Source organism: Aethalodelphis obliquidens, unplaced genomic scaffold (assembly GCF_003676395.1).
Source record: "Aethalodelphis obliquidens isolate GAN/ISIS:26980383/991018 unplaced genomic scaffold, ASM367639v1 scaffold7, whole genome shotgun sequence".
NCBI lineage: Eukaryota > Metazoa > Chordata > Mammalia > Artiodactyla > Delphinidae > Aethalodelphis > Aethalodelphis obliquidens.
In genome coordinates this window covers 25,827,002-25,850,581 of record NW_020837951.1, presented here as the reverse complement: position 1 = coordinate 25,850,581, position 23,580 = coordinate 25,827,002, and the positions used below count along the sequence as shown (strand labels likewise).

The 23,580-nt window shown below is 41.1% G+C and overlaps 1 protein-coding gene across 12 annotated transcripts in view; it reads left to right on the top strand.

Moving 5' to 3' along the window:
• ZNF462 (zinc finger protein 462) overlaps positions 1-23,244 on the top strand; it is a 143,311-nt gene extending 120,067 nt beyond the window's left edge. For 11 of the 12 annotated variants that reach the window (XM_027105293.1, XM_027105302.1, XM_027105301.1 and 8 more), the window contains 3 exons: positions 14,543-14,675; positions 19,257-19,380; positions 20,475-23,244. In XM_027105293.1, coding sequence (XP_026961094.1) covers positions 14,543-14,675; positions 19,257-19,380; positions 20,475-20,682 — 465 coding nt within the window. In that variant the 3' untranslated portion in view covers positions 20,683-23,244. Of the gene's footprint in view, positions 1-14,542; positions 14,676-19,256; positions 19,381-19,662; positions 19,809-20,474 lie in introns of all 12 variants that reach the window. The other variant, XR_003432561.1, reaches the window with a different exon arrangement.
• The last annotated feature ends 336 nt before the right edge of the window (positions 23,245-23,580 follow it).

The following is a 23,580-nucleotide window of genomic DNA, read 5'->3' as shown; positions in this document are numbered from 1 at the left end:
GGGTTACTCAGGAAACTAGGAGCCCAGTTTAGGACTTCTGGAGCCAAACAGACCTAGGTTTGAATTTTGTCTCCACCATTTACTGTACAGCAGGTTACTTCAATTTCTCTGTCTGTTTCCTGATTTCTAAATGGGAACCAGTATACTCTTCTCAGAAGTTTTGTAAGATTAAATGAAGTCCTGGTATTTCCCACACTTTGAGAGCCGCGTCTCAGTCTATTTGTGAATTGAACTGTGCTCAAATATAACAGCAACCTATCAGAAAGGCGGTTGTGTCCCTAAAGACCTAAAATGGACTATAAAGTCACTAACTCTACTTTGCATTTTAGACATGGTCTTTGATATGTTATATTTTCATTATGCCGTGTTCGATTCTTTAATCTTACTGCCTCTCATGGTTGACCAGCTTATTAAGTCCAGCAAGCACCTAATTGAGGCTAAAGAATTGCCACTCTCAGCACGGCTAGTGATTTTCATCTTTGTCTCAATCGTTGTGAAGTTTGAGGCTCGTGCTTATTAACTGTTCCTTCTTTTCTAAATGATGAATACAAAATGCAATTTGAATTTTTGAAATAATTATCCAAACACTACTTTATAAACATAGACAGCAGTGCTGCTGAAAGTGAATTTTTGACTGATAGGCAGTGACAGTAATTATAAACGGTCATTCATTGGGGTGAAGGATATACAACAGCCTGATTTCAGCATTCATGATAAAGGGTGTAGGAGTATCAGTAAACAGTGTACTAAAGAGAAGTTTGCTAGTGATTGAAATATAAAAGTCAAGAACCATGAGGCAAGAACAAGAAATTAAGGCCATAAGAATTGGAAAGGAAGGAATAAAACTGTTTTTGTTCACAGACAGTGTGATCTTTGTAGGTAGAAAATCCTAAATAATCTATTTTAAAAGATACTAGAATATTAGTGAGTTCAGCAGAATTGAAGGATGTAAGATCAATGTACAGATGCCAGGTATATTTCTATATACGAGCAATGGACAGCCTGAAAAAACGGAATTTTAAGAAGATCAGTTTCATTTATAATATCAAAAAGAATAAAAATGCTTAAGAATAACCCAGAACTGTGAAAGCCAGATGCTGAGAACTACAAAATGTTGTTGAGAGAAATAAAAGAACTAAGTGGATGCAGCATATACCATGCTCATGGATGAGCAGACTCAATATTGGTAATGCTTCCCAAACTGATCTACAGATTCAGTGTAATCTATCAAAATCTCAGTAGGCTTTTTTCTTTGGTAGAAATTGACAGACTGATGCTAAAATGTATATGGAAATGCAAGGGACCTAGAATAGCCTGAACAGTATGAAAAAAGAACAAAATTGGAAGACTCACCCACCCTTCCTTATTTCAAAACTTTTACTGTAAAGCTACAGTAATCCAGAAAGTGTGGTATTGGTATAAGGACAGATGTATGGATCAGTGGTGCAGAAGAAAAAGTCCAGAAATAAACCCTAATATATGTGGCCGGTTGATGTTCATCAGAGGTGCCAAGGGAATAAGGAAAAGATAGCTTTTCAACAACTAGTGCTGTTACCATTGGATTTCCATATGCAAAATAGTGGTTGTTGACGCTTACGTCACTCAAATTTCTCTTGGGAAAAAATTCTTAGGTATGACACAATAGCTGTGAACATTAAAAGAAAAAAGATCAATAAATCAGATGTCATCAAAATTAAATTGTTGCTCTTCAGAAGACACCATTAAGAAAATGAAAAGGCGAGCAGCCGATTGGAAGCAAATATTTGCAAAATAACTAACAAAGGACTTTAACCAAAATAGATAAAGAACTTTTACAACTCAGTAGTAAGAAGATTGACAATTTAATTAAAAATGAGAAAAAGATCTGAATAGACACTTTACCCATGAGGATATACAAAAGGCAAATGATCACATGAAAAGGTGCTTAATAGGACTCATCATTAAGGAAATGCAAATGAAGACAATTAAATGCAAATTAGGTAGTAAGCCATCACTACCTCTCCACTAGAGTGGCTGAAATTAAGAAGACCAATAGCACCGAAGTGTTGGCAAGGATGTGGAGAAACTGGAAATCTCACACAGGGCTGAATGCAGTGTACAATGATGGCACATCTACTTCGGAGCATTTGGGCAATTTGTTTAAAAGGTAAACATACACTTTACCATTTGATCCAGCAAGTCTACTCCCACATAAAGTGGTTGCATAAACAAAGTGTGCCATATCCATACAATGGAATACTACTTATCAATAAAAGCAATTAGCTACTGATAACATGTAACAATATGGCTAAATATCAGAATCATCATGTTAAGTGGACAGAAGCCAGACACAAAAGACTGCATATTGTATGGTTTCTAGGAAAGGCAGAACTGAGGAGACAAAGCAGGTCCGAAGTTGCTTCAGGCTGGAGGTTTGGAGCAGGGATTGCTTGCAGAGGGTATGAGGGTATTTCTTAGAGTAATAGAAGAAGATTGTGGAGGGTTGTACAAATGCATACATTTACTAAAACTCATTGAAATGTTCATTTAAAATGGATTAATTTTATGGTAAGTAAGTTACATCTTAATACCTAAAAGATGCAAGTTCCCCAGGACCTGACACATGGTAGGTCCTCAGTAAATGTTAATTTTCTGCAGTCTTTTCTTATAAGGTTGATCCTGAGAACAGACAGATCTATAAAGATGCAGAGATCCAGAGGAACGTGTAAACTGCCAAAAATAAAATGTGCAATAGACTTAGCAGTTGGTTCTAAACTAAGGTTTTCTGTTTTCTAGCGAAACAATGTGTTGTGTGCGTTGCTCATTACATTCTTCCACAAATAGCTTTAGGTGATTTTGTGTGGTGGAGAGAATCTATACAAGAAATTAAAAGACACTGTAGGATGTATTTTCAGTCAAAGGATCTCATCATTAAACAGAAGTGGATATTCAAAACTGGACTCCTGAATTCTGCCTGCAAAGCTTGTAAACCTCAGGAATGTCTCTGAAGATGTCAGACTGTATCATTCATGGACTAGACAGAACACTGGTTCAGCGGGAAGCATCCTTGAAGTCAAATAAACCATTCTGCTGAAGAACCAAATTCTCAAGTGCCCTGGATTTATACTGCTGTGTTTATCCTCAGAAGCCAAGGTGAAGTAGAAATGGGTGACAATCAGCACATTCATTTTTTCCTCTTTATTTGTTTTAGCACCTTCATTTTTTTAGGTGACACAGAATCTTGTCTTCCTAGATCTTTATCTTTGGACCAGTGAACAAGGAATCACTTGTAAATCTCTTGGAATCTAAAGTAAACAGTACAGGCTATTTGAACTTTTAGTTTTTCATCCTTCAACTCCCTGTCTTTTTTCTATCTCACTAGGTCTTCTAGAGGCGGACTATTCTGTTCTTTCAGTCCTTCTCTCTCTGTCTCTCTGTCTCTCTGTCTCTCTGTCTCTGTCTCTGTCTCTGTCTTTCTCTCTCTCTCTCTCTCTCTCTCACACACACACACACACACAGAATGAAATCATACGTCAGTAGTGCCATTTATCAGCAATGCTGGTGCAAGATGAAGAGGTAACGTTTCTAGGAACCTTGAAGTCATGAAAAAAACCAAACCTCGCACTTCTCACATTTGGAAAAACACACATATTTTTTTCTTTGAAGAAAGTTTAAGTATATGCAATACCTTGTTAGCGTTCTTTATGGTTCTGAAGTCTCTTTGCTAGTTTAAGGAACATAAAAATATATTATCTCTAACTTGCTTTGCTCGTAAAATTGTCATGTTCGCTGTATTAAATTTAGAAGGATAGTCTATTCAGCCAATACACATTCACTAATTGAATTTACTTTGAAATGTTTTTAATTTTTTATACAAATGGAGCCTCAGGCAGCTGAACTCTAAGGAACTCGTATCTCTTTCTTTTTGTCAGTTTAGGGGAAGCAGCAGAACATTCAGCTCAGGAGGAATTGCCAACATTTGAGTTATTCCAATAAAATTGTTCCGCTTTCTGGACTAGTGAAATCCGCAGTGGCAAAAAAGTCACATAGAATATTTGTTTCCAGCAAAGGGAGTGAGAAGAAATAAAACAAAGAACCTTCCCCAACTCCAAATCATAAAATACACCTTTGGCCGTGGTCTTTTTGGACTGCGTTTAATTTCTGAACTAAGTACTGGCATCTCTAGCTTTATGAACTCTGTAGGTTCCTGCACGCTGAAGGTTTTTCCGGAAGATTCTGTCATTTCATCTGTGCTCTCCCTCATGTTAGTTGCTTCTTGATTTGTCAGCCGTGGACCTGCTTCTATCATGTATTTTGGAAGACAAACCGGAGGTAGATGAGCAAGAGGTGTGGTCATATTCAGAGGGATGTGCCTGGCAGAACCTTAGAAGATAATTTCTCAAGTAGACATTTGAAGATGTTCTTTGCCTATAACCTTTGAAACTCTCCACTAACCTCTCCAGCCAAAATGAATGGCCCCGGCTCCGAGGCTTCCATAGAGCTCTCCTTCTTCCTCTGTCAAGGCACGTATTTCATGCTGCCTCAACTTGCACTTAACAAGGCTCTGTCTTGCCCCTGGATGCAACAGTCTTAAAATGGAAACCACATTATTTACCTCTCTTTTCTTCCCAAATCTAACCATAGTGCCCTGCATACAATAAAGTCTCCAGTAGCTGGTTGCTAAGTAAATAAATAAGTGAAAGCACTTTTCAAATAAGAAATTATCCGTATCCTGTTTGTTCAAATAAGCAAAACATGACAGCAGCATCAGCATCTTTGCCTCTGGATTTCGAGTTCAGGAGATTGGCAGCAGCTCAGTTGGCCGACAGCAAAGTTGTTTGACTTTAATGATGCCTTTCGCTTGGCTATCTTGAGTACTTGTGACTGGGGCTGTGCTGAGATTCTCAAAATGATTGATTTTGTCTGGACTTTTGCTAAGTCAGGTCTGGCAGGAGCATGTTTTCTGTTCTAACTCAATGATGGCAAAAGAAAGTAGATAGTCTCCTTGACTTCCGTGCCCCATACCCTTCGGGAACTTTACCATCCTTTATTCTTACTGTTCTTAGAAAGGTTTTTATTTTGAAGAAAATATTCTCAAAAGATTCTACTGCTTTATCCCACCAAATTTTGGATCGAATATTATTGTCACAGTACTTTTTTCTTCCTTCTGGTGTTCAGCCAGTATCCCATGGATAATGTTTCCATATTTTGTAAGCAAATTTACATTTCGACAGATGATCTGCACTCTAATGAGGAAAGCTGGAGCTATGTCACCTGAAGATGTGAGTTCTAATCCTGGCTTTATCACTTAACTTGCTTTGTGTCCTGTTTTCCTCATCTACAAATACGGAAGATAACACATATCTTACAGAATGATCGTAAGGGTTAATAAAGTGATACATGGAAAAACTACTGGGTTAATTTTTAGCATATAGTAGATTATTTGGTAAGCATTGAAACAAAATATTTTAGAAAATGTCCAATTTTATTCTCATTAGCAAGCAGATTTGTATCATGGCATGCAATATCATGAAGTTCTTTATACTTTATGATCGCCTATGGGATTTTATGTTACTGGTGGATTCAAATAGCATGTATTGTGTGTCAACTAGATGACTGGCCTTACACTCTGCACTGAGCCTGTAAAACTAAATAAGAAACAGTTGCTACCCTGCAAGAGTTTATAAGCAAGCAGATGAGATAACCTTAAACAGAGAATCACAACCAGCGTGTTAAGTGCTGCAGAAAGATGTCTATAAAATAGGAGGGCAGCATAATGCAAAGCAAGTATGGTGTCCTGGCTCACCTTCCATAGAACTTTAATACACTGAGCCGAATATCTTTTCTAGAAGCTTTTAATAAGAGCTCTGATAGAAATGCTCTTAGCAGAGAATTTAAGACTTCTACCTGCGTCTTTGACCACCTTCCTGTAAGAATTCGTAGAGACAGTGCTTTGCTGACCCTTTCTCCCACTGATTCCTTTCCCTCATTCCCATTCTGACTTTCAGAGACAGGCAAAGAGGATGTGCTGGGCAAACCACCTGATATCATAAGTCAGGGGTGGGCAGACTCTGGCCCATGGACCAAATCTGGCCCACTGCCTGTTTTTATATGGCCCGCCAGCTAAGAATGGTTTTGACAATTTTAAATGGTTGAAAAAAATCAAAAGAGTAATATTTCATGACATGTGAAATTATACAGAATTCAAATTTCAGTGTCCCTGAATATAGTTTTATTGGAACACAGCCATGCTCGTCCATTTCCGTATTATCTGTGGCTGCTTTCAAGCTACACAATAATTGAGTAGTTGTGACAGACCATATGGTCCAGAAAGCCTAAAAAACTCGCTAACTGGCCCTTCACAGAAAAAGTTTGCCTGCCTGGGCCATGAGTCCTTTAAAATCTTTGCAGTACTACACATTGTCAGTTTGTGACTGAGATGGGCACTTCGGATGTAAGAGACAGTTTTCCCATGTTCTCTGCTGTCACTTCTTCTAGAAGTAAAAAGTTCTCTTGGCCTTTCTTTTTAACATGAACATGCACTATTAGGTGATGTGAACATCCTGGTTGGGGGGTCTCTTTTTAAAGGTACAAGTGTTAAGTCAGTAGGAGGGGGACTCTGGAAACATTACGTGGATTTGTCTTCATCACCATCTCCCCCAGTTAATGTTTGCTAAGTAATCTGAAGACGAGGGTGTCCAACTTCATTCTTTCCGTAACAAGCAAGGTTATATCAGTCTTTCCTGCAAGGCTGGGTCTGCCCACCAGGGCAGTACGAAAATGCATGTGCAACTTGCTTATATTTGTAAATCACATAACACTCCTTCCCTTAGAATAAGACTCGAGTATGGAAATTCTTTCATATGCTAGGGACAGACAGAAACCATTTTGCTGAATGGTTAAAAAGCAACAAACAAAAAGACAGGTGTCGTGGTGAAGCTTGAACACTAAGCATGAGCCTTGAAGGGTTTACAGCATCTCTGCTTCAGTGTTAAGGGGTAAAGTTTTTGCTGGTCTTTGGCAGTTCATCTCATCTCCTTACTGGACAGCTTTTCACACAGCTCTGAGTTAGCGGCCTTCATGGGGGACTTGCAATTCCTGGGCATTCACAGATAACTTTCACGAGATGTAAGGATCTGCACATAGTTTTACAGTCTGAGTGATTGTGTGTTTGAACAGTCTACCCTTTAAAAACTTGGATGGCTTCTTTTGCCTTCAGAAGGCTCTAAGGAGCCAGGTTCTAGAACTCAAACTCAGCCTTGCTGTCTTTCTCCCTCTGTTGTGGGCTTTTGTGAAACAAGGTGATAAATTACTTCTCATCTCTAAAGAAGAAAGTGAATGTCCCTCCATATGTCCTCTGTCTCATTAAGAAGTTGGTCGGATACCCACCAGTTTCGAGATCCAGAAAGTAATCACTACAAGTATGATCATTTTAGAAGCAAACTTAGAAATATATTGGAACTTTAATATAAAATCTGTATACCATTTGACTTTGACCCTGTAATTTCATGTCTGAGTATTTAGCCTATAAAATTAAAACTAAATATAAAAGAAAGGTTTATATACAATAAGGCTTATTACTGCATTCTTTTCTATTTTTAATTAAAAAATTTTTAAAAAATTTATTTTAAATTGGAGTATAGTTGAATTACAATGTTGTGTTAGTTTCAGGTGTGTAGCAAAGTGATTCAATTATATATGTACATATATCCATTCTTTTTCAGATTCTTTTCCCATATAGGTTATTATAGAGTTCCGTGTGCTATACAGTATGTCATTGTTGATTATCTGTTTTATATATAGTAGTGTGTATATGTTAATCCCAAACTCCTAATTCATCCCTCCCCCCACCTTTTCCCTTTGGTAACCATAAGTGTGTTTTCAAAATCTGTGAGTCTATTTCTGTTTTGTAAATAAGTTCATTTGTATCATTTTCTAGATTCCACATGTAAGTGATGTCATATGACATTTGTCTTTCTCTGTTTTACTTACTTCACTTAGTACGATAATCTCTCGGTCCATCCATGTTGCTGCAATTGGCATTATTTCATTCTTTTTTATGGCTGAGTAATATTCCATTGTGTGTGTGTGTGTGTGTGTGTGTGTGTGTGTGTACACACATACCACATCTTTTAATTAATTAATTAATTTATTTATTTAGGCTCCGCTGAGTCTTAGTTGCTGTACACAGGATCTTCATTGCAGCATGTGGGATCTTTAGTTGAGGCATGCGGGCTTCTTAGTTGCGGCACGTGGACTCTTAGTTGTGGCATGCATGCAGTATCTAGTTCCCTGACCAGGGATCAAACCTGGGCCCCCTGCATTGGGAGCACTGAGTTTTACCCACTGGCCCACCAGGGAAGTCCCTATACCACATCTTCTTTATCCATTCATCTGTCGTTGGACATCTAGATTGTTTCCATGTCTTGGCTATTGTAAATAGTGCTGCAATGAATATTAGGGTGAATGTATCTTTTCGAATTATAGTTTTCTCTGGGTATATGCCCAGGAGTGGGATTGCTGACTCATACAATAGTTCTATTTTTAGTTTTTAAAGGACCCGCCATACTGTTCTCCATAGTGGTTGTACCAGTTTACATTCCTACCAACAGTGTAGGAGGGTTCCCTTTTCTCCACACCCTCTCCAGCATTTATTGTTGGTTATTATATTTATTTAATATAATATTATTATTATTATTATTTGATTATTTGATGATGGCCATTCTCACTGGTGTGAGGTAATTCGTCATTGTGGCTTTGATTTGCATTTCTCTAATAACTAGTGAATTTGAGTATCTTTTCATGTGTTTTTTGGCCATCTGCATGTCTTCTTTGGAGAAATGTCTATTTAGATCTTCTGCCCATTTTTTGATTGGGTTGTTTGGTTTTTTTTGTTACTGAGCTGCATGAGCTGTTTGTATACTTTGGAGATTAATCTCTTGTCAGTTGCTTCATTTGCAGATATTTTCTCCCATTCTGTGGGTTGTCTTTTTGTTTTGTTTATGGTTTCCTTTGCTGTGCAAAAGCTTTTAAGTTTAATTAGGTCTCATTTGTTTCTGTTTTTATTTTCATTACTCTAGGAGACGGATCCAAAAAGATATTGCTGCGATTTATGTCAAAGTGTGTTCTGCCTGTTTTTTCCTCTAAGAGTTTTACAGTATCCAGTCTTAAATTTTGGTCTTTAATCCATTTTGAGTTTATTTTTTTTGTGTGGTGTTAGAGAATGTTTACATGTAGCTGTCCAGTATTGAAGAGACTGTCTTTTCTCCATCATATGTTCTTGTCTCCTTTGTTGTAGATTAATTGACCATAGGTGTGTGTGTTTATTTCTGAGCTTTCTATCCTGTTCCATTGATCTATATTTCTATTTTTATGCCAGAACAAAAATGTGTTTTGATAACTGTAGCTTTGTACTATAGCTTGAAGTCAGGGAGTGTAATTCTTCCAGCTCCATTTTTCTTTCTCAGGATTGTTTTGGCTATTCAGGTGGGGTCTTTTGTGTTTCCATACAAATTAAAAAAATTTTTTGTTCTAGTTCTGTGCCATTGGTAATTTGATAGGGATTGCACTGAATCTGTAGATTGCCTTGAGTAGTACAGTCATTTTGACAATATTGATTCTTCCAATCCAAGAATGTGGTATATCTTTCCATCTGTTTGTGTCATCTTCAGTTTTTCATCAGTGTCTTATAGTTTTCAGAGTACAGGTCTTTTGTCTCTTTAGGTAGGTTTATTCCTAGGTGTTTTATTCTTTTTTGATGTGCTGGTAAGTGAAATTGTTTCCTTAATTTCTTTTTCTGATCTTTCAGAAAAAAGATCTAGTGTATAGATCACTATACACATTTCTAGTGTATAGAAATGCTAGATTTCTGTGTATTAATTTTGTATCCTGAAATTTTACCGAATTCATTGATGAGCTCTAGTAGTTACCAGTAGCATCTTTATGACTTTCTATGTATAGTATCATGTCTTCTGCAAACAGTGACAGTTTTACTTCTCCTTTTCTAATTTGGATTCCTTTTATTTATTTTTCTTCCCTGATTGCCATGGCTAAAACTAAACATGAAAGAAAGGTTTGTATATAATAAGGCTTATTGTTGCATTTTTAATAGTGAAAAGCCAGAAATAACCAAAGGTAGACTCACATGGGAAGAGTCAAGTAAACTATAATATATCTACTTAACGAAGGATTATGTGGTGATTAAAAATGGATGTATAGGGCTTCCCTGGTGGCGCAGCGGTTGAGAGTCCGCCTGCCGATGCAGGGGATACGGGTTCGTGACCCGGTCCAGGAAGATCCCACATGCCATAGAACGGCTGGGCCCGTGAGCCATGGCCGCTGAGCCTGCGCGTCCGGAGCCTGTGCTCCACAATGGGAGAGGCCACAACAGTGAGAGGCCCGCGTACCGCAAAAAAAAAAAAAGCATGTATACAGAGATTGATATTTATGCCGTACCATGCATCGAAAAGCAGCACTGTAAATCACCTGTGAATAGAGAACAGGAATGCAGAAATGTAACTACTTGTTCACAGGTATTATGTATAGGTCGTTGGATTTTATTTTTTTAATTTTTTTAATATCTTTATTGGAGTATAATTGCTTTACAGTGGTGTGTTAGTTTCTGCTTTATAACAAAGTGACTCAGTTATACATATACATATGTTCCCATATCTCTTCCCTCTTGGGTCTCCCTCCCTCCCACCCTCCCTATCCCACCCCTCTAGGTAGTCACAAACCACCTAGCTGATATCCCTGTGCCGTGCGGCTACTTCCCACTAGCTATCTATTTTACGTTTGGTAGTGGATATATGTCCATGCCACTCTCTCACTTTGTCACAGCTTACCCTTCCCCATCCCCATATCCTCAAGTCCATGCTCTAGTAGGTCTGTGTCTTTATTCCCGTCTTACCCCTAGGTTCTTCACGTAGGTCGTTGGGTTTTAAATGAGTTTTTTCTGTTTTCTAGTTTTTCTTTGTAAACATTTACAGTACAGAAAAATATAATAAATGAAAATGCAGACACCCAGTATCCAAGAGGTGAGAACCATGCCTGCTCTAATCTGGACACTGCACTGGCCAGTGTAGATCTGGCTGTGAATAAGCTGCAGGGTGTTTGTCTTCATGGAGTCTGCAGTTCTGTTGGGCAGGTGGGCCAGAAACAGTTAATTTCTGAGGGTTTTTTTAATCGCACCATTGTTGATTTACAGTGTTTGTTAGTTTCGGATGTACAGCACAGTGATTCAGTTCTTCATACATATATAGGTTATTACAAGGTATTGAATCTAGTCCCCTCGGCTGTACAGTCACTGAGTTATGAAAGGGGAGGGGAGGGTGCTGTGGTAGCCTAGGGCAAGGATATTTAACCTAGGAGATGTTGAGGGAAGGTCCCCCCAGATACAGTGACATTGGAGCGATGCTGGAAGGCTGAGGAGACGACACACCATGTGAGCGAGGCAGGCTTGAGAGAATTTCACACAGAGGGCATAGCCTCTGCGGAGAGAGGCACAAAGTCAAGAGCTTGGCCTGTTCCAGAGACCTCAATAAGCTCAGGGTGGTGGGAGCAAAGGGCAGTCAGTGTGAGGGCAGGGTGGGCCAGGGGGTAAGATGATAGTCGGGGGGACATGTAAAGCCCAGTAAGAAATTGGGGTTTCATCCTCAGGGCAAGTGGAGTCTGACATGAGCAGATATAATTTTTTTAAAAAAAATCACTCAGTCAGACCACCCTGGAGGTTAGATGCAAGAGGTGGTGAGAATGGACGCTGGGAAGTCGGCAGGGAGGGAGGGAAGGGGCTTGCACTAATACAGGAAAGAGACGGTGGCTCAGAAGTGCAGCAAGGAGTCTTCCTTTTGTATGAAGATTAACCCTGGATTGCTGGTTTCGAGATTTAAAGTATAGTAAGAACTCAACGCTATAAAGAGTTTTTAATTTAAAATCCTCTAATTACATAGCAAAATTTTTCATTTTTATTTTTAAACAAAGATTTTAGAAATCTTCAGGACAGATAAATCCTCGGTGAGCCCCGGGTGAACGTTATACCATGAAAATGTCATGTACTCATAAAATTGTGCAGAATCCAAAATGCTAACAGTTTTCCTGTAAAAGGAAAAGAAACAGGAAGGAGGAAAAGAAAAAATAACATTTGGTTTGGTGACAGATCTCCTTCTGTCACTGTGAGTTCCTTGATAGGCACAGGGCCTGGCATACAGCAGGGCCCCTGGGAGTCCTGAATGAATGAATGAATGCAAACTGCTGGATTAAAGATGTTTGAGGATTGTTTTTTGGCCTTTCTTGGTTTCATTTCTTTTTGTTTGCTGGCAATGCCCACCTCTCCTGCCCCTTCTACATGCTTATAGTTGCCCTGGCTGAAGCGGGGAGAAAGCTATTGGAAAAGGCTGCCTTTTAAAGTACTGATCATTTCAAAATATTGTTTCTTTGCATATTTTGAAATTAGGCCAGTTGGAATCTTGCCTCCTTTTCCTGAAAAAAACTGGCAACCCAGAAAACTTTTATTCACATATTTGTCATAAATGCTATTTGATTAAAATGTAGACTTTGTGGTGAAACATAACTTCATAAATATGCACTTACCATACTTATATGTGCTTCCAAAAGCCAAAATCGGAAAAGGCCACATTCCCAGAAAGGGGAAGGAAACCACAATTTGGTGAACTGTTTATTGTGTTTCGGATACTATGCTGGCCCCCTTTTACAAACAAGGACACTGAGGACACTTATGTTCAGTAATTTGCCCGGAGTCTCATGGTTCACGGCGAACCCGAAACTTGCGCTCAGGTCTGTGTTATAAATTTTTAAAAATCTGCATAGGTCGGTAGGAGTGAGGATAGTAAATAGATAAAGCCCTAATTGGGAAGGTACTTGGTTCAGAAGTCCTTTGCCGGCTGATACCGTGAACTCAGAGAGGAAGAAAGATTCCAACTTGACTTCCTCCTCTTCGCCTTAGGCTATTCGTTTTTAAAACTTTTCTTCATGAGCAGAACAGGAATTCGCCTTCTCTGAGGGTTTAGTGCTGAGAGGGACGAAGAGGTCTTTTCCACCCTCATGCTGAGTTGTTTTCCAAGTCCACTGATTTCATGGATTTCATTCAGTGGATTGTTTCTCTTGCTTTAAGAGAGCTTTCATCCCGAGGGTTCTTGCTCCTTTTCAACGCGGCCGACCCCCAACATGATGTGATGGGGGCGGTGTTAAGCTTTTTCACAGCACTGTCTGTTGGCCCTGATGCTCTGAGGCTCTTTCTCTCGCATTTGTCACAGTTGATGATGATGTTTCCATCTGCCAGGCATATGGAATTGGTGGTGCTCAGCACATCTTTGTTCCAGGCTGGTCCCAGGGAATATTTTGGAACTGTCTTGTAAATTCTCCCTGTCCTCTCCTGCGCCCTCATTACTCTCTCTCTCTCCTGTAGCAGCTATGGAAATCTGCCTTGGAGTCTCATTAATGAAGTCTGTCTTCCCTCCTCAACTAAACTCTGAGCCTCTGGAGGCTAGAACCGGGTCTTATTTATCTCCATGGGCCCCTTCCCTGGTCCCCACGGGGGAAGCACGGAACCCATCACTGTATTGGTTTGAGTCATTTTGTTGGCTAGACTCCTGTGCTGTCGTTGCTGGTAATTCTACACATGCAACTGAAGAAGTTCTGAAAATAGATTAATTGAAGAGGTTGCATCTTGTACTACCATTGACATGAGAACCCCAAACAGAATGTCCTTACAGAGTTTTCTCAGGGTGGATTTTTATTTCTCTTGGATGATATTTTGAAGACAGTTTGGATTCCCACATTATCCTAACCACGTTTTATGTAAACAAAAATCAGCCATAGTTAACACTTTAAAAGGGTTTTTAGGGATTTGTCATCCAGATTTTTCTCAGATAATCCCCAGCTGTGATGAATAGGCTGTGGTCAGCTTCAGAAACAGTAGTAACACTAAACAGTACCAATATTATTGTCTTACATCTAAACCAGAGTTAGGAATCGAATAGCTGTCGTTTGGTCAAAGCTAGGACAGCCCATAGCCCTCCAGCTTGATAGGCTCATGGTGGAAATGTTGTGACTGCTAGTCTTCAAGTTACTTACAGTCACTTCACCTCCAGAAACATAACTTCATAAATATGCGTGTATGACACTTCTAATACATGTTTCCAAAAGCCAAAATCAGAAAAGGCCACATTCCCAGAAGGGGGAAGGAAACCACAATTTGGGTAGTTTACAGAAGGTACATCCTTGGATTCAACTCCAGAAATGTTTAGTGGACACCTGTTCTACACCCCGGGCTTCACGACGATGCTTTTGATTTTCTGCTGACGGTAGCTCACGCTTCTTACTGAATTTGGTAAGGAAGGTCCGGTGAAAATGAATGTGGAAGTAAACGGCAGGTACACCTCTGAGAGAGTCAGCGTGAAGAAAGGACCTCTTAGGCACTGGGGTTATCTGGTCCTGGCTCTAAAAGCACACCCACAGGAAAATGACGGCGGGAAGTTCTGTCCTCCGGGGAGAACCGCATTCAGTTGCGGTTTGTGATTCCACTGTCTGTTTGGGCCTGTTTCAGGTAAGCCGTAACTTTGAGCTGGTTGGACGAGTTAACTTGGATCAGCTGGAACAGATGAAGGAGAAGATGGAGAGCTCCAGCAGTGACGAGGAGGACAAGGAAGAAGAAATGAACAGCAAGGCTGACGGCAGAGGTAGGTCCCTCCCCTGCCCCCTGAGCCCCAGCTGGCACCCAGCCCGGCCGTGCTGAGATACAAGGGGAGGCAGAAGGTTGTTGTAGGGGCAACAGAAGGAATGGACTGACTTAAGAAACACACCAGGGGCTGTGTCCTGTAAACTAGTACCAGCTCTAGAAACTCCCAGGAAATACATTCGGTAAAAAATACGTGGCGATGATTGGTTTTTTATTCAGGAAAACTGGTATCTTGGGAATCTGCAGAATAAGGACAGACAGCAAGATGGATGGTCCTGTAAATAAGCTACTGAGGAATGTAAATGAGCTTCCAATTGAACGCTTATTTCAAATTGCTTCTGCTGGGCTGGGGGGAGCTGCAGGGGGCTTGAGTTCTCTCCATGTGTCCTGCACGGTCCTCCTCTTACCCCCCTTGCTACTGCTTTTGCTTTGTAAAGAGAGAGAGACCAGGGGCTTTTATTCGGCTGTGTTTACAGGGAAAGGTTTTGTGGTATTTTTGTATGAGTTTCTGTGAGTCTATCATTATTTTCAAAGTGAAGTTTTTCAAAGTATATTTAGTTGTAGACATACGTTTACATGATCTAGAGTTGGTATTCTATATTGCTCAACATAGAATCTTGTGGAAAACCCAAGACTCTACGTAAAGGATATAGGTTGGGATATCTTACTTTAGTTATTGCAGATTTATCAAAAGCACATGGATAACCTAGACCTGAGAAATAAATGTGATAGACATCATCGCAGTGATGAGAAGAATGGTGTTAGTTGCCATTACTGAGCATCCTGATGTGCCAGGCCCAGCGCTCGTGGGTTTTATACCTTTTATCCTTAACGTTCCATAACGTTAGAGGCTCTGTAGTTGGTCTGCCTGGATTTGGCTCCCAGTCGCGCTACTTGTTGGTTATATGACTTTGGGTAAATTATTTTATCTCTTTATGCATTCATCATCCTAATAATAACAGTGTCACTTCCTAGGGTTGCGTAAATCTTAAATGAGATAGCAGACAAACGTTAGTCCTAGAACATAGTAACCAGCTAATGATAATGATAAAACCCTGCCATGTAGATGGTATTATTGCCATTTTTACAAATGGGGAAACAAAGGCCCGGGATACTCAAGAGCTTGTTCAAAGTTTAAAAAAAAAAAACCACTGGAGGTTGAGTCTAAGTCTTCTGGCTCCAAAGGCAAAACGTCTTTTACACTACACACCATCTCCCCTACCCTTTCGACAGCGGGGTGATCCTCATTGAAGGGAACCTGCCCCTGAATTCTGTCAGTCCAGTGGCCCTTAGGGCCTCACTCTAAGGGGCACTTTTGCGGAATTTCTTGGCTTTTCTTGCTTGGTCAGTCTGCAAGCCTAAGAAAGCCGACTTGGTGGCCGTTCCCCCTGCGGTTCTCCCTGTTCTTCTTCCTAACTTGCCCTGACTTCCAGCCCCATCCCCTTGCCCACCATCTTTTACCTCTGCCGTAGTAGGAGACCACAGGTTTGCTGAGTGGGGATCCAGTTTGGCTCCTGAACCCCCATGCCCGCGGTAAATGGATAAATAGAACACCCACACCATATAGACTGATTGCCCTTGTCATGTTACAACTTTTATTAGGAGGGGCTGCAGTAATCTGTTTCTTACAAGGAAAATGGCTGTGATCTGAGAAGCATGGTTTTTAAATTTTCTTTTCCTTTATTTTTTTTTAGCATTTCACAAATATGTTCTTAGTGATGAATTCTTTAACGTCTGTGCACTGTTTCCAGAGTTCTCTGGAAGAGGATGCTTGTGACAGAGGGTACACAGGCTCCTTTTCTTCATGGTGCTCTGTGCCCTACCGTTCCTCTCCAGGAAATGAATTAGTCCTCGTTGGGTACCATGACGTTTTAATCTCTAGAGCCGAGCACACATGATTTTACAGGTTGTAAGTACTGCAGAGGCAAGAACCCCCTTTAGTCCTCCCCTCCCCTGTGACGCCTCTAAACTAAATGGCAGTTGGCTGTGAGAGCACCAAGCACGTTCCCTTGCCCAGCCTGGCCGCCCCCTCGCACGGGCACTGTGGCATCAGACCAGCTCTGTTTGCCTGGAAAGAACTTCCTGGTGTCTGATCGCCTGTCCCTGGGAAGTTTAGCATCCACATTCATGAGCCTTAACAGCATGGGGGAAAAAATCTTGGGGTGGAGAAGCCTGTATTCCTCTCTCAGCGGGTGGGGGAATTACATGAGTCACTTCTAGTAACGTTAATGGGAATTACCAGCCAAAACCTTCCCGTACCCCTCGACCGATCCTTGAAAGAACAGCCTCCTTTGTTTCGTTGCCTTTGAATCAGTTTTCCACCATCAGGTGTATTCTTGCCAACCAGAAGAACCGGCACACAATAGCCTCGGGGCGTTTTTGCCAGCCGTCCTGTCTTCCAGGAGTGGAGAGGGGAGGTGGCTTTAGCGCAGCTCTCGGGCTAATGGAGAGCCATTTGATGTGTGACAGGTAATGACTGGCCTCCTCCTTTGAGGATGAAACAGCATGAGCCCTCGGAAAGAATAGGTGGCTGGTTTCATGTTGCCTAAGGGTAAGCGAGTGCGTGTGCCAGGGGCAGGCCCCGCGTTGCCAGTGTGGGTGCTCATCGGGCGCTCAGTCGGGGGGCCCACATCCTTGGAGCCACCCCGTTCCCAGCGTCCTTTCCCAGCACGAGAACCAGGGAGGGGACTGACTGTGGCCACATTGCAGGTCCTGCCTCAGAAGGCAGCTCAGAGGGAATCTGAAAGAGGAGAAACCAGGCGTGAAGAAATCAACATGAACCCAAGCAGGACCCTCCCCACCCCCTCTCATTATGCAGCTGGGAGGAGTTAGGAAGGCATTCTGCTGATTTCTTGCCCAAGATAATCCCTGCTAAGGAATTAATGCGCAGGGCAGATGGTGCTGTCTCATTTCCAATGAAAAGAATCAAGGAAGGTAGTCTGTGCAATTATTTTTAATGGCTTGTGTGGTGATCTTCTTAATTTGTGAGAAAATGTTTCATCTTTTGTTAAAACTGGCCCCATTCACAGAGCTTTTTGTGCTGAAGGTGAAGGCAGCGTAGAGACACCTAGCCTGTTAACGTCATCCTGAGGATTTTTATCAGACGGAGTGTTTCAACCAGGAGCCATCCTCCTGTAACATCTTGTAGGTACAGACACACAGCGATCAGATACGCAGAGATGATCAACACGTCCCCGTGTGCTGCCCTCACTGCAGCGTGGCTGCAGAGCCGTCTAGGTCCTGCTATTTATTATGCACGTAGAGATCTGGGCCTCTGTGGTATGATCAAAGACATGTGGGCTGGGGACTCAGGATAGCACAAAGGCCACATAAGCTCTCGTCTTTGAGTTTGCCAGGAGGCGTGGCCTCTAAACAATTAGCCAGCCAGTCCACGTTCATCAGACCACGCACGTGTGCCCAGGGCCGTGGAGGAAATAAGACGACAGTCAACATTTGATGTTAGCAACAGAGCTATCCAGAAATGTGTGCATATCCCCATGTTCAAGAATACACCAATCGGACTTCTCCGCTGGCTCAGCGGTTAAGAATCCGCCTGCCAACGCAGGGGACACGGGTTCGAGCCCTGGTCTGGGAAGATCCCACATGCCGCGGAGCAACTAAGCCCGTGCACCACAACTACTGAGACTGTCCTCTAGAGCCCACAAGCCACAACTACTGAAGCCCGTGCGCCACAACTACTGAAGCCCATATGCCTAGAGCCCGTGCTCCGCAACAAGAGAAGCGACCGCAATGAGAAGCCCGCGCACTGCAACGAAGAGTAGCCCCTGCTCGCCACAACTAGAGAAAGCCTGCATGTGGCAACGAAGACCCAACACAGCCCTTCCCCCCACCAAAAAAAAAAAATATATATATATATATATATACACACACACACATACCGATTGAGGCACAGATGCCGGGCAGCTGGCCAGGAGCCCTTACTAGCTGAGGACACGCTTTCACATTCCAGACTCCCTGATGCCCGGGACTCACTCCTGCTAGGTTCTTTGCTTACAGATCTCATTCAGTGCTCGCAGTCACCCTGGGAGGTGTTGATTCTGATATCCATGGCAGATGACCACCAGTCTGAGTCCTCAGCCTTCCTTGGAATGTGTCGAAGCCTCGAGGTCTTACCACGCTTTTCCTGATCTGGTGCTTTTTTAGTGAGCGGAGATAAACTTGTGTCAGATAGAAAATGAATACATGCTAAACTTGAGGCACTGATACAGAGCATCACAGAAGGGAGAGATTTGGTAGGAAAAAAAATGCTCAGATGCCATTGGAATGAACAGAATGGGTTCTTCAGGCAAGACAGACCCAGGTTATTTGTGATGGAAGCAACTGGGAGGTGAGGAGAAGTGAGGACACCTGGGGCTCGGGAACCACAGGAACAGTTCTTGAGAGAGTTTCAAGAAATATCCTTTGGTGAAAAGCCAGTAGGAGAAAGAGTAAGGAATCTGGAAATTGGTTTCACTGAATGGCTTTGGGACGGAAGGTAGGAGACGAGGTTTCCTAATGGATGTTGACTTCTCTTCTGCCCGCTCCCCGGCACACAGGTAACACTTCTGCTTTCTCCTCACAGATCTGATGAGATTTTCTGACCGTGGGGCTGCTATCAACACTGAGAAGCGTTTTCCATGTGAATTTTGCGGACGGGCGTTTTCCCAGGGCTCTGAGTGGGAAAGGCACGTGCTGAGACACGGCATGTAAGTCCCATGAAGGCCTTCGCCCATCGTGCGAGGTGGCGGTTTCTCCTGACAGTACATAGACCCCTCTGTGTCACACTTCCGGGCATGGGAGGAGAGGCAGTTGTAACGAACTGGGTTTCTACCTTTCCGCTGGTTTTTAAATGGTCACCCAGACACAAGGCAAAGGAGGAAAGATCATCTTTACGAATGACAGAGCCCGCTCAAGCCCTCGTGTAGAAGTGTAGCGCTCTCTCCAGCCCGTGTCCCTTCAGCTTTCATTAGCATGACGTTCTCTGATAGAGCGTGGACCGGGGTCCAAAGATCTGGCTTCTGTTCCTGCCTCTGTGATGACTCATTCCCTGAGTGGCCTTGAACCTTCCCACGCACCTCTTGGTGCCTTCAATGCTCTGCCTCGGGGACAGAGCCCGCTTCTGCCTGCCTCCCAGGTAGGTGGGAGCATACCTGTAGAGCACTCATAAGATCCTTGAACGTGAAATTGTCCCCTAGATAAGGCACTTAGAGCCCAGCAGACGCTGGGAGAACCTAGGAGTTGGTCCTTCCAGCAGAAAATGCCCAGAAACGTGAAGCATCTAAACTTCAGAGAATGTAACTAAGCTCCCCAGGACATGGGGCCCATCTTCAGGTTTTTGCTTTTTGTTGTTTCTATGATTTGTTTCTGGACCTATCCATTAAATCTTTAATACCTGAGTTGCTCGTTTAGTCCGAATAAATACAGCAAATCTCCAAGCTTCTAGGTTCCTCTGATGGGTCTGAGCATAAGGCAGTTCTTGCTATGACCGCTTAGGATTTATATTGTTCCCAGTACAGGAGGGAACATAAAATAATTATGTTGATCTGGAATCAAAGCATGGTATAATCAAAACATAGTATGATAATGGATATTTTTATAGGTTCAACTTTTTGTTAAGATGCCAGAAATATATGACCTAAGCATAACAGGTAGCAAGGATAAATCTCTCACAGTTCAGTCATACTTGTAAGACCCCAAGACCTTTTTAGGATCAGAGAAATAAGGACATGAATGTTTTTTGTTTAACTAGAAAAAAATATATATATATACTCACCCTTCACTACCATGAATGTTTTTCCAGGGCGTTGAATGACACCAAGCTGGTGAGCCAAGAAGAAATCCACCTGAAAGATAGCATGGAGGACAGTATTAAGGTGCCCTCTATAGAGGAAAAGGAAGATGACGAAGCAATCGGGATAGACTTTTCCCTAAAGAATGAACCAGTAGCCATCTGTGTAGTAGCTGCTGACAAATCTCTCCTGGAGAATGCAGAGGCCAAAAAAGAATAAGCGTTTGGTGAAATTCTTAATCACCTCTTACTTGAACCGTGATGAAAAAAAGTGGGAGGGCCAGCTTGGGCTGAGAAGGGGGGGACAGAAAAGAGAAGACAGAACAAAGCTGCTTTTTAGGACTGAACAATCTATTTTCAAAGCACTGGTACCTGTGTGAGTGAGTATGTAAATTAAAGTTATTTAAATGGTTGGAATATGTGGCTCCTTTTCCATCACTACATCTTTCCTTCCGGATCTTCATCGTGGAAGTTTCAGTTGTTGCGGAATACGAAGCACCTCCCTTGCACACGTGTGCGCTATGGTGGTCTTGGACAGTATGTGGAAACAGAAGCTCCGCGACAGTAGAAGACTTCTCTTAGGGGAACAACTTTTTGACGCACAACTTTTGGTGCGTTTTTCTAGTTTTAATACGTTAAGCTTTTTCAAGACCTAACTGCAGCCGCTTTGGGAAAAAACAAACAAAAAAAACAAAAAACAAAACAAAAAAACTGCTTTGCATAAAACAGTCACCTGTTTCCTAGTACCTCAAACTTAACCAAGGGAATTCTCTGCATTTGTCAGTACTACCTGTCGTCATTGTGGTTAAATGTAGAGAGAACTGCTGGGCAAGATGGTGAATGGAGAAAAAAAAAAAAGAGTTTTAAAGAAAGGAACACAAATTGTGCTTAAAATCCCCACGTGGGTTTTATTTCTTAAAATACTGTGATTTTTTTAATTATTTTAGTAAAAAACAAAACAAAAAAAAGAAACAGACTTTAATTATTAGATAAATGTTTGTGAATTATCCTTTATGCCAGGTAAGCTGTTCATTAGTGTTCAACTATAATTTAGAATTTGGTAGGTTCCATGTGAGCTAATTTTAAGGTGACTGTGGAGTTTTGTTTGCCACACGTTTATCTTCTATCAGTCTGAGTGTTACAAACACAGCACAATTCAGTTTTTCATATAAATTGTTTTTTGTGTGTGTGTTATTGTTGTTTTGATTTGGGGGCAAGGGAGATTTAGTTTTTTGTGAATAGGAACGTTTTTATTTTAAACATGGAAATAACAAAGAACTTTTTTTTTTTTTAATTTAACTAAAGAACCAAACTTTTCGGCACAGCTATGCAGCTTGTGGGCCAGACGAGGAAGTCCTCTTCACCCTTTTGTTGCTGTCAAATTTTACACATTATCTGTCTCACACAAATAATTTCTGTTAGGATGGGCTGGCTTTTGTGTGTGATTTTAAATCTGTGTTCTGTTTTTGTTTGCATTGTGTTTTTGGGGGGCGGGGGGATTCTCATTTATTTTGCGGGACAAGGGGATGTGCTCGAATCCCATCCCTTTGGTGAGAGTGTTCACGAAATACTTATATCCTACAAGGAGCCTGGAGAACTACTTTTTTTTTTTCCTTTAATCTAGCTGCCAGCTGCTCTGTTTCCCCATATTAGCTTTTTCAGGAGGGAGCAGCTTAGACTAAATCTAAGTCTACATTTATAATACGTTCTGATTGATTGTGAACAAAGGGTTTCGTTCCAAAAAGTAGAACTTTCCTTGAATCTTAGGTTTTAGAAGCCTGTGTGCGTGTGAGCTTGGATGTGTGCGTGAGCATGTGTGTGTGTGTATGTGTGTGAGTCCTTTGGTTTTCATGTTTTTTTTTTTTTTTTACTTGGAAGGGTTGGGGGAGGGGGGGAGAAAGGGAAGGGGAATTGCTGAGATGACAGTGTCCCACACAGCTTCAAATAAAATCCATGGAAAGATATTGCATTTGTGGAATAAGTGCTTACTTGAAAAGCATGTTGTTCTTTTACTTTCTTGCTGTTAAGAATTTTTATTTGTAGGGCGTTTGTTTTAATTTAATTTTTTTTTTTTAGGGATGGGGGCCATCATGTGGAAACCAGAAAAAGGGAAAGTGTGAACTATCTAGACAAAGATTCATTTTGTGTCCATATTTGTTTTTAATTGGCCTCATTTCAAATGTACTAAACAGTTCCATACCTGGATTGGGTGTTTGTAATGGTTACCAAAAAACAAACAAAAAAAAAAAAAGAAAAAAAAGAAAGAAAAAAAGAAAAAAAAAAAGAAAATATTTGTGACATGCTTTTATCACTACTTTATTTTTCAAATAACATGTAAATATTGTAATCCATTGGATTTTGTTTTGCTAACCTGTTAATAAAAATATGGGACCATTATCCTTTTAACAAGGCTAGAATGTCATTTTTTTTTTCTTTTTTCAAACATATACCTGATATTTTGTGGCCGCACATTTTGGATGCATTATTATAATTCTGTTGACTGTAATGACATAGAATTTACAACTTTTTTTGTTTAATTTATACAGAGGACATTTTTTTTCAGAGCTTGAGAGAAGAAAATAAATAGCAAAATGATAACCTATTGACTCCAATAAAATCAGTATTTCCCAGTACTTGATAAAAGATAGGGAGATCCTGAGTTCTTGAAGCCAAGGGGTTTAAAAAACAACAAAAAACACACAAGTAGGTTATTCAAAGTTGTTTGCAACATACATTTTGTAATGAAATGTGAGAAATTAATAAAGAATTTTTTTCACATGTGTCTATGTGCATCTGTTGTAAATCATTTACAGATATGACTACAGATATGAAATGTAGAAATTATATAGTATTGCCTTTCAATGCATGTACATGAGAGATATTTCAAGCCATTAAATCTAAACCGTTACGAAAAGCAAAGGTAAATTTAAGGTGAGGTGTGAGCTGGAATTTTAAAATGTTAATATTTCTCCATCAGCTATTTATAACCAACTGGGGGAATTTTATGGAGGGAATGAATGTTTTCCATCAAAAATGTTAAAGTGGTGTGTGAAGCTTCAGAAGGAGGAAATGCCAGTGACTGAACATCATCTGGGAACCCTGAACCCGTGAGCACAGT